Here is an 11,691-nt window from a genome sequence, read left to right on the forward strand (position 1 = left end):
TACTGGTTTTTTAGATGATTTGTTTAAGAATCCAATTAAGGTCAATACTTGACATTTGGTGGTGGTTTCTTTAGACTCTGAATTTGGAGCATCCCACTTCCCACCTCCCCTTTCTCTATGCCCTTGACTTGTTCCAACTGGGTCAGTTTTCTTATCACACATACCACAATTTGCATTCGTCTCTTAGCTTCCTTGTGGTATTATTTTACTGTTCCTCTGTACCCCAAAATACACTTTTTTCTTTTTTGCTTTGCTTTTGTTTTTCCAAAATGCATTCTTTCAACTCAATATTGTCAGTTTTCAATATATTAATACTCTCCTTAGGCATGGATGCAAAACCTGCGGAAATTTATTGGGATGAACACAAGCTTCATATGTGTGTGTGTGTGTGTATGTGTATGTGTGTATGTATGCAGAACTGAATTCTCAAGCCAGTTCACCCCTTAGTTGCTGTTCAGATTCATATTTGTGTACATGTTTTAACTTCTCCAAGTTAGTTTCATTATAAGCATATGAATAATTGAATGGGGTTGCTATGAGGATTAAAAAAGAGGATTTATAAAGGACCCAATCCAGAGGCAAGCACAGGTAAGAGGCACTACAAAACAGGAAGTATTTGGAGAAACACTTTAGTTTACAATTAGAGTCTCTAGGCATGGGGACATATTGACAGTAATGCAATGATGCTAAAGGCCACCCATCTTTTCCATTTCACATGGGAAATGTGAAAGAGGAAGCTATGATTTCATAGATGCATGAATCTTTCTATTGGCCTATCCAATCTACTGGTTTGATAACATTTTGCGTCTTACAAACTTCACAAATAGTTATATAGCTGTCTTCAAGGTGCCAGGAACTAAGGTGATGGTTCTCAAAGAATAGCTGAGGGACTCCCTGCACCAGAGTGATCTGGGATGCCAGTTAAAAATGGCTCTCTGGACCCTGCTTCAGACCATTTACACCAAAATGTCTGGAAGTAGAATCCAAGACTGCATTTTAACATGTACACTAGTTTGAGAATCTATGAACTATTCTGAGAGGAAACTTCCCAAAGATTGTGAATTTGTCCCAGTTACATGCTTATGAAGTGGAAAAGCTGATATTTAAATCCAAGACACCTGGACGTCAAGGCCTATGTCAGCTCCCTATTCAACATTTTAATTGCCAATGACAGTCACATAACTCTCTCGAAACCATTCTTATCCATCTTATGTATCATTTGGCTTTTTAATAAACCCATGTTTTCAATGCCTTAAGAATGCTGCATGATTTCTTTCCCATTCCTTTCTGGAAGAGAGGTTTATCAGAGTGGGGCTTTGGCCACTTTCCCTTTATTCAGTGCTAGTTCCTTCACCTAGTCTCTTTAACGCCCCCACTCCTTTACCTCCCACCCTCAGTCTTGCTCTTTGTCCTTCTTCTTAAGTGAAGGATTTTCCAATATCAAGTCCTGGTAAGTTTAAAATTAAAATTTAAAATGCAACACAGAGCCTTGGTACAAGGTTACAGAATTTCTTTCTATTATTTGCACTATTTACAGCAGCTATTTCAAGTCTATGGTATGGAAAGTGGTAATCATGGCTCTGATCATAACTGTGTCCCTCACTTAAAAGATGGCATAATGGAAAAGCTATGATTCCCCCTGGCCAGAAATTTAGACACAGAGGGGATGAAAAGAAACAAAGAAAAACAGATCCACAAGGAAACACTGCACACATGAGGATTAAAGTCATGTCCTCTTTACCACTGACAGAAAATCACAAGGTGTTTTCAAAGTTCCATTTTTTTATAACATTTAAGTTGTGTGAAGTTCATTTCTAATTCACTTAGGAGAGGGGGATATCTGGCTTAGATTTCAGAAGCCTCTAATCAGGCCCTGGGACAGGGCATCTCTCTGTTCAGGCTTTTATCTTAGGTCCTGAATGAATGATTGTGGGAGTGTACTTCCCCTAAGAGAAGACTTTTTGCTCCAAGAATACATTATGTAAGCAACCTAAGTGTCCATCAACAGATGAATGGATAAAGAAGATGTGGTACATATACACAATGGAATATTATTCAGCCATAAGAAGAAAACAAATCCTACCATTTGCAACAACATGGATGGAGCTAGAGGGTATTATGCTCAGTGAAATAAGCCAGGCAGAGAAAGACAAGTACCAAATGATTTCCCTCATATGTGGAGTATAAGAACAAAGAAAAACTGAAGGAACAAAACAGCAGCAGAATCACAGAACCCAAGAATGGACTAATGGTTACCAAAGGGAAAGGGACTGGGCAGGAGGGGTGGGAAGGGAGGGATAAGGGCAGGAAAAAGAAAAGGGGCCTTACGATTAGCATGTTTAATGTGGGGGTGGGGCATAGGGAGGGATGTGCAACACAGAGGAGATAAGTAGTGACTCTACAGCATCTTACTACGCTGATGGACAGTGACTGTAATGGGGTTTGTGGGTGGGGATTTGGTGAAGGGGGGAGTCTAGTAACCACAATGTTCTTCATGTAATTGTAGATTAATGATAATAAAATGAATAATAAATAAATAAATAAAAGAATACATTATGTATTTAGACCCTGAAACACAAGCCTTCAAAAGCCTATGGGGGAGAACTGAGGGCCAGAGGGCAACATCTGGAATACCAGTCTGTCCCTTAAGCAGTTCTCAGAGCCAAGCTTCCCAGACTTAGCCTGCCAGACCAGCATTTGCAAGGCATTTTTAACTACGGTAAAGGGGAAAGGGCTTTACCCATGCCTTTTTACATTTCTGTTTTTAACACAGCACAGTGCATTTCCTGTATTTTCTCCATTTTCCTTTTAAATGATTTCTCATTTAAGCTCTTTAATTATGTTTATTGTATCTTCTACATTTTAATTATATTCTTTAACAGGCTCCTATCAGATAAATTGTTTATTCTAACTAATAGCTGAGTGCTTTAAAAAACTCAGCTGAAAACTCTGCTCTGTGGCAAATAATAAATAGTATATATTTTAACTAGTATTTACTATGTGTCAGGCACTGTTTAAAAATTTTGTGAATATTTATTCACTTGATACTCATAATATTTTTATGAGGTAGATAATATAACTACCCCTTTTTTGGATGAGGAAAATGATTGACAAATTGAGAAACTGGTACATGGTCACAAAGCCAGGATTTGACCCAGGTAGCTTGCCTGCAGAAGCCAGGTTCTCAGCCACTGCACTGTGTTATTTCTGAATGTGTAGTTTATGAACATGGAAACGTTTTAATTATCATAGCAAAATTTTATGTTATATTTAGCATTATTTACATTTAAAATATCCTTATTAAAATATGATTAATATCAATCATGTTTAATATATGAGCAGAGAACTTATTATCCCTGCAGAAATTGTACATTTTATAGAAGCAGCGTCCTTATAGAAGAGAGGCATTGGTTTCCTTGGCTGTATATAGGACATATGCAAGTGCTAATATTCCACATTATTAGCCTTACTCAAAAGACTTCCAGCTGGATGCCTTCTATGAAGAATTTTATCTACTGTGTTTGCCTGGCACACATGGACTCAATACCTCATTGATTTTCACTGTGAATATGTTTTTTTTATTGCTCAATGTCATCCATCTATTAAGAATGTTACTTGATGTTTCCTCTGCAGGTAGCTAGTAAGATTCTCAAAGCCAATAGTACCTTCTATGCTGCAATGAAACCTCCCTCACATCTTCACACTAAAGCACCAAGCCCTCCCATTTCTGAATTTCTCAAGCTTCGAGATGGTCTGATCTTCAATGCACTGCAATTTTACTGTTTATAAAGTTCTCTAAAATTGAACATATTCACATAATGTGTGAATGTGTGTTGTCTGGCAGGCAACTCAAACTGTACATGTCCCATAAATCCAAGTAACTTTTTTTAAAAACCTATCTGTTCCTCCTCAATTTTTTCTTTCAGTAGCAATTTTCACCCACAACCGCTCTCTTCCAGTCACCAAATTCTAAATTCTGCTATCACAAATGCCTCTTCTGTTACTTCTTTTTCTTCTCCATAAACCCTAACCAAGTTCAGACCCTAATTGTCTCACTTAGACCACTGCACTAGCCTTCCAATAGACTGTTCTGAATTCAATTAACAGTAGAATCTCTCATTTGTATTTGTACTGCTACATTACTAAACATTGGTATGATCACACTTATTCACTCAAAACAACTTGTACAGAATGAAGTCCAAATTCCTAACCATTGACATTCAAGGCTCTCCACGCATCAGCTTTGGTTTTAACCTAGCTGGCTAGCTCATTGAGGCAGGAAGCCTGTCTCCTTCAAAATCTGGGACAGCGCTGTGAGCAATCCTCCGCCCCGCTCCCTTCCCCCAACCCTGTGTTTATGTGTGCATATTGTGGAATGGAATCATTAACATTAGTCTCATACGTGGTGATTGCTCAGCTGGAAATGTGGTACAAGTCCTCCTACCGTTAACTCTCCGGTTCCTAGGCTGCTTCAGAGCAGTACCATTGACTTTTGGGTAGACGGGTTGCCAGAGAAGGTGGACCATGGACAGTTAACTGACTTTCTGAAGCCTGGGGTCTGGAATGAGAGTCCGGACTTTCTTTAAATATTCCTCAGATGTATTTGTCTAAGCACAAAATTGCATGGGATCTGCAGTGATAAAAAAAAAAAGTGACCAAACCCGAAAAATTATCCCTCTTTTATTTTTTGTATCATAGCCTTGGTGGTATCATAAGCAATTGCATTAATACAAGTCTGGAGAGCAAAATACCTGGGGAAGCAACAATTCCCAGAAGACGCAGCCTACACCTGCATGGGTGCCCCCAAGTCTCGCGGGAGAGCAGGCGCGGGCTCCGTTTTCCCCGCGTTTATCGCGAGAACCAAGGGCTAATCTTCCCGTTCTCCGAGACCGCGTCACCGTCTCCTGGGGCAACAGCAATGGCGGCCGCCTTGTCCGAGGGGTTTTTCTCGCTGGAGCTACTAGTAGACTGGGTGCTACTGGAAACCAGGTTGCTGCCGCCGCCGCCGCCGCCGCCGCCTCCCGTGATCGAGGTGGAAGAGGAGCAGGAAGAGGTAGAGGCCTCGCCGCCGCAGACATCGCGCTCCCTGTGCCCCGCCGTGGCCTTCCGCCTGCTGGACTTCCCCACGCTGCTCGTTTACCCTCCTGGCGGCCCTGCCGCCCCGGCTCCAGAACCCCGGCCCGGCCTGCTCAGCTTTGGTCGCGGCAAGTCCTGTCTCTTCCACCTGCACCCCGCTACCTTGCACCGCCTGCTCCTTCGGATCCCGCTTTATACCTTGCTGCTTCAGCTACCCCCCGGGCAGCCCACTCCTGCCCCGCAGCTCCTGGGTGCCTGCAGTATCTCGCTGGCCGCTGCGGTCCGCAAGGTCCTGGGACCGGCCGCCGCCTGCTGCCAGGGTCATCGAGGAAATTTTCCTCTGCATAACCATGCTGGGGAGCGGATTGGGGACATTGCCCTGCGCTACCGCCTGACTGATTTGGGAAGCAGCTTGCTGGGTAAGCGGCCGGTCACCTCCAGGGGAGGTGGAGTGGAGAGTGTAGAGCTGCGGAAGGCAGTAGAGGTCAGTTCCCAAACCCCACAGGAAAAGCAACCGCTGCAGCAGCCAAACTCAGAGTCAAACCCAAGTGATGCTGATAGACCTCTGGTGGGTTTAAAAATCCCAAAGGCTCCGAAGGATTTGAAGAAAATAGCTTTCCACACTAAGAGCAACTCTGATAACACATGTTCTGTGCAGAACGGTAGAACCAACTCGGGTTGTTCAAATGCTAGTGGTGTGAGGAGTGTCAGCACCCCCAATCAGGAAGTCACAGAGTTGGACATCGAAACCAGCACATTTTGTCCTCCTCCTCTGTATTACACTCATCTGACCCAAGAAAAGATGTCTCCTATACAGGGTAAAATCACCATTAAGCCTCAGATGGATGTACCTGATGAACTGGATGGTACTTTTCCAGAAGAAAAACTTGTAAATCCCCCAGTACAGGCTAATCCTCTGAAACATACAAATTCTGCAACACCTGAGAGTCCTCCAGTACTTATAAATCCTCCACATGTTCAGGATGTAGGAGCAAGAACTCAAACTACACATAACACTCAAACTGAACAAAATAGAATTAATACAATAAGGCAGCTGCCTTTGTTAAATGCTTTGTTAGTTGAGTTGTCCTTGTTGTACAACCAACCCACTGCAAGCCCTGCTCATATACATCCTGACTTAGCCTGGTTATATAGAACTAAGGATAAGTCACCAGAGTCTTCTGCCAAGTCCACATGTAAGTCTGAATCTGAGAAGGAAAAGCCTGTGTGGGAAAAAGAAAAGTCAGTGGGCCTTCAGGATAAAAGGAACCAAGCTGAAAGTCTTAAGAAAGATAAATATTCTGAAAAGAACAGTGGTTCCTGGCCCAAAAGAGTTCCTAGGGTAAAGCTACTTTATGGCTTAACAAATACACTTAAACTACGTTTAAAGCAAACAAATCCTGGTATGCTGGTAGTACATGAAAAGATAGAAGAGTACAGAAAAATGAAAGCACAACTGGATGCAAAACTCAGAAGTCCATCATCAAAAATTAAAGTATTAAGCTTTGCAGAACAACATCAGAAGCCACATCAACTGCCTAAAGATAAGTATGTAGAATCAGATGCATCTTTTGCTGAAAATGGTACCTCAAAGCAAATTAGTGGAGTTTTTGATGACCCAGCACAACTAAAGAAACCAAACCGAAATGTACAACTGAAAAAGCAGTTGATGGTGATGAACATAGAACCAGTAAGGGTCCATTAGAAGAAATCGTGAGTCTTGCAAATTCCATTGTCCCAGAAAGGTTTGTTCCTACACAGATTTTGGAAGGAAAAGTGGAAATGAAAGTTCAAAGGCCATGTGTTTTCCCCCAGGTTGCGGCCGTTGACAGAATTGTAGTAGATAAAGAAATAGATGTTAAGCAGATTAAAACCACTGATAATGACATTCTTCTGGCTGATGTGAGTGAAAATAAGCCAAGTAAAAATAGCTGCTCTGAAAGCATCTCAAAACTAAAGTATTCAGATGACTTCACCAGCCCTTGCTATTCAGATTTCTGTACCACTGAGGACACTAGCACAATTTTACAAGCTTATGGTAGTGGTCCAAGGGCAGAAAATCCAAAACATAGTCAATGTACAAGTAAGTCTAGTGAAACAAGATTTTCCATAAGGAAAAATAACAGTGAAAAGAACTCTATTCTTAACCCACCTTTTTCAGCGTGCTCACCTGTACACTCATATAAAAAATCTCAGAGTTCAAAGACTCGAGATAAAAGTTTGGAGGAAGCATCTAGTATCTCTACCACTGATTTATATCACACTGGACTGAGGAGAGAGAAAACCAGATTGACCAAAAATAGAATGCATAATTCTAAAGTTTTAAAGAGGGGTCAAGGTATCTCTGTAAAACTTAAAACAGGAACTGGTTGCAAGTCTTTAGAAAATAGCCAGTCTCCTTGGACATCTCAAGTGAGTTCTTATCTACCATCTACTTTGCCAGAACTAGAATTTAATGTCTTGGATAGTAGTATATCAGATCAGGTTGAAGAAGATGAAGTTGGTTCACTAAATATTTCCAAGCAATGCAAAGATATTTGTGAATTAGTAGTAAATAAACTTCCAGGATACACAGTGTAAAAATATGTGCTTTTAAAAGAATTTTTGTAGCCTATGTGTACTAGTAGTGAAACTGTTTTATTAACTTTATTTTAGTAATAAATTATGTAAATAATTCTTTTTAAAAGATATAAATAAGTTGGTCATTATTTTGATGTTTAAATAGTATTCCACCATTAAATTTGACAGTATTGATGAAATCACCTTATGATCTAGGCAAGATTTAAGTTGTTTAATCTTACAAAAATAAAAATATCTATCTTGCTAAACTGTCTTAAAGTATCTATCCTAAAGCTGACTTAATGCCTACCATTGAAAAAATAAGGCTAGTTAATAAGGAAAGCCTCAACTTTTAAGAATAAATCACTGAACAAATACGGAAGACTTACTGTGTGAGATGCAGAAAGATACAAAAATATTTAAGATAAGGTCCCTGCAGTTATAAGAGCTTACATGTTTTATATAGGTATGAATTCTTTAGGGAAATCTTCCTATACACATGTATATCCCAATCCCCTAGAGGTGAAGTCCTTTTTATATGCTGTTAGATGCTTTATAGTTTTTGTTTGTTTGTTTTACCACAATTTATGTGATTACTTGATTCATGTTTCTCTTCTGTTGGGCAAATTTCTGTGACAGAAGGGACCGTGCCTGTTTTGCCCACCAGTATAATCTTAGCATCCAGTACAGTGTCTGGCATGTGTTTGGAGTGCAATAAAAGCATGTGTTGAACAAAGATAAAGGCCATGCATTTAAAATACATCATGGGTGGGACTAGAATTAAGCAGTAAAAACAAGCAGAAACCCTAAAAATAAGCCTAAAGAAAGTCTCTTTTGGAAACATGGATATTTGTAACATTTTTGTTTTTCTGCATATAAAACAGGTGTTCTCTGAAATCTTTGGAGAAGGGAGCTAAAAAGGATGTCTTCCTATACAGTTTCTTATATAGAAATTCAGTTTATTGTCATTTCAGTTGTTCAATAGTTATTTTTAACATATGAAACTTTTTATGAAGTCTGGTGATCATTTCTTTATAATTTCTTCCACTTTATACTTAGACCTTATTCTGTGTTGAAATATTTACATGTATTTTCTTCTGGGTTATATTTTCATTTTTACACTAACTTTTTAATATCTGATATTTTTTGATGTGTGAGGTATATCCCTAATTTTCCTTTCTGTGTAATTAAATAATTATGTAGTCATTATCTTTTGAGTGCTAATAATACAATTTAGAAAGATGGCAAGAGGTGGGGATGTTATATTTTGAGGAACAATATGAATAAAAGAATGATGACGGGAAACAGCAGGATGTATTTGTGAAATTGTGAAAATATAGGTTCATGCTATAGAGTCGTAAAAAGGAAATTTGTTGAGTAAGAAAAGCCCCAGATCATAAGGAACTTCTAATGCCAAGCATAGGAATAAAGTCCTAAGTAATAGGAACAAGAGTATTTTAAGTTATAAATGAGCACCAATAGTCATGACATTTTGAATATTTTAATGTAGTGAGATAACTTATTCGAGGTACAGAATTTATACCAGTAAAAGTTTTGAAATGTGAAATGTTTTTAATGGTGAATGGCTGTGGTCTTAGTTTTTCAGTAAATATAAAGCATATATCATTTCTGAAAATAAAAACAATTTAATGCTAGGGACTGTAGCTAGATATTCATATGACATCAAGTTGGTATATAAACTGTTAGCAGTTTTCCATTACTGTGGAAGAGACAAAAAATATAAGTGATAGTAACAATCAGAAGAGAAATTCCTTAAAAGTGAACTATGAGAGTAAGTCATTGTCTATATTGAGTATGTGTGAGGAAAATGAGTTCTGTGTGCCTAAGGTACATCAAAAAATGAAGAATTCATGTACTTTAAATTACAAAGCTGAATAGCCGAATAAACTTCTCTTTGAATTAGTTCTTGAATACTCATTTCCAGAATTGTAGCATCAGTTTTTATAGTTTAATTCTGTTAAAATACCTGTTTTCATATATTTAGTGCTTCCTGTTTGCACCCTATCTTCAAATTCTACTTGATTTTTTAATTCCACAACCTCTAAACTTGGTTTTTAAAGAATATTGTAACAGATAATGCTCCTGAATCCTTATTTATCCCCTTAATTGCTCAAAAATCATAGAAACATTAAATAGTATTTTAGGGTCCCAAATAAGGGAGACCTGTCATTTAGTTGTAAAACTAAGCTACTGCAATCCACTTTTCTGAAGAGCTGGGTATGTAAACTGCTGTGGGCAAAGCTGGAAGCAAGAGCGTCTTAAAAGCAAAGTGAGCCACAGAAATTATGTGAGGACTTACTTGTGTAGTGCTAACACTTGCAGCTAAGACAGCGGCTTCCAGTGATGACAAGGACTTTGAACTGTTAGGATAACAGATCGGAAAATCTTGCAGATACATACAATATTATTTCTGTCATTCACTTCTTGTTAGTTTCTGTTGAGAGTCACCCCTTCATGATCCCATTAATTTATATTTGTCTGCCTGTACAAGCAGTGTGGCTATTATGGAATTAGGAAGCAAACTTTTATTTGTTGCAAACATATAGGTCAAGACCATAAATTAAATAACTTTGTACCACATTGTGGTGTTGTTAAGGCAAAGAAACTTAACAACAAAGAAAGCAACATGTAAATAAGGTAATGTTTATAAATTTGTTTGGTCATAAACTGCCCTTGTGCCTATAGATATAGCCATCCTTCAGGCTATTTGTTTTAATTTGGATTAAAATATCTAGAGAGATGTACAGAATGACAATTTATGAGCCAAGACTTGTTAGATCCTTCTCATTTTTTACCTAAAACAATTCAATGAAAGCTTACTTAGTCAAGGACCAATGCATTTTTACATTTTTTCCCCCCAGAGATCTAATTGTCATGCCAGGAAATACCAGACTTCAAGATGAGCATCATTAAGCTAGAGTGCCAATCCATAGTAATATAAGTATTTCCTTATTTTCCAAACTCTCCTTATGTCTCTATTGCACTAATCATGCATATTAATTCTAGGAAAAAAAATTCAGAAGAGTTTTTCTAACAAAATTATAGTAAGGAGAGATTATGGTCCTTTCCTTCCAAAATCTCACTGAAATGACATGTAAAAATAAGGATGAATCCACAGCAGCCCTGGAGAACTGGGGAAGAAAAGTGCTGGTGGTAGACAAAACAGTTTGAGGAACTTTTGGAAGGTACAGAGCAGATGAGATTAGGTTGATGAGAAGTATATTAGAAATCTTTCAACATAACCCAATGATGGTGCTGCTGGGGAAAGAAGATAGTGTTTGATTTCTAACATAGGCCCAAATAAGCTTCAAGTTTGGTCAGCAGGCTTGAGCTAGGAGCAGGGTAAGGCAGAACCTGAACACAGGGTATGGTGGAAAAGCTGGGTTTGGGCCAAGGTTACCTAATAAAGGTGTTGGGACTAAGAGAATGACTAGCATTTTTGCTTTTGACACCAAAACATATTAAAAGTGTCTTTCTCTATTTTATCAGGGAGACCACTAACCCTCGTGGCAAATTAAAGTGATGTTATTCTGGTCTGTGACAGATGAATGGTGTTTGCATCCTTGATCATGTTATTTTTTTGATATTATTTCTCTATTATAGGATTGATACAAATAACATTTTACATAGCATATATGACAGTGGATGTGCATGTGAGTTTTAAGGACTATATTTAATCCCAGAGAATGTGCCCTGATATCTGCATTCCTGCCATAGGGGGACATATATTTTCAATTGAAATCTCAGTCAATTATTCCTTCCAAAAGACTTAAACTTCCCATGGGATAGCAAGACACAGAAGGCCATAGAGGTGAAGGAAGCACAAGATTTCTGGCCAGGGAAGGAGACTGTTGAGGACAGAGCAGAGCCACAAAACCAGACAAAGAGTCGCTTTCAGAATATTCTGCAACGTGGGGCAGCTAGCTTTGTTCAGAATACCAGGTGGGGCAGGAGAGGAGGGAATGCAAAATTTCCTCACCGTTCCTTAGGAAAGGGAACTCTGAACCAGGGCTTAGGTAAAGACAAATTTTTCTA

The 11,691-nt window shown here is 38.8% G+C and overlaps 1 protein-coding gene across 1 annotated transcript; it reads left to right on the plus strand.

Moving 5' to 3' along the window:
- Positions 1-4,746: 4,746 nt before the first annotated feature.
- MAP10 (microtubule associated protein 10) lies at positions 4,747-11,403 on the plus strand. The gene is given in 4 exon segments (XM_036919235.2): positions 4,747-6,689; positions 6,692-7,330; positions 7,333-7,373; positions 7,375-11,403. Coding segments are annotated over 4 exon segments (2,733 nt in total). The 5' UTR covers positions 4,747-4,918; the 3' UTR covers positions 7,657-11,403.
- The last annotated feature ends 288 nt before the right edge of the window (positions 11,404-11,691 follow it).

Source organism: Manis pentadactyla, chromosome 8 (assembly GCF_030020395.1).
Source record: "Manis pentadactyla isolate mManPen7 chromosome 8, mManPen7.hap1, whole genome shotgun sequence".
Taxonomy (NCBI): Eukaryota; Metazoa; Chordata; class Mammalia; order Pholidota; family Manidae; genus Manis; species Manis pentadactyla.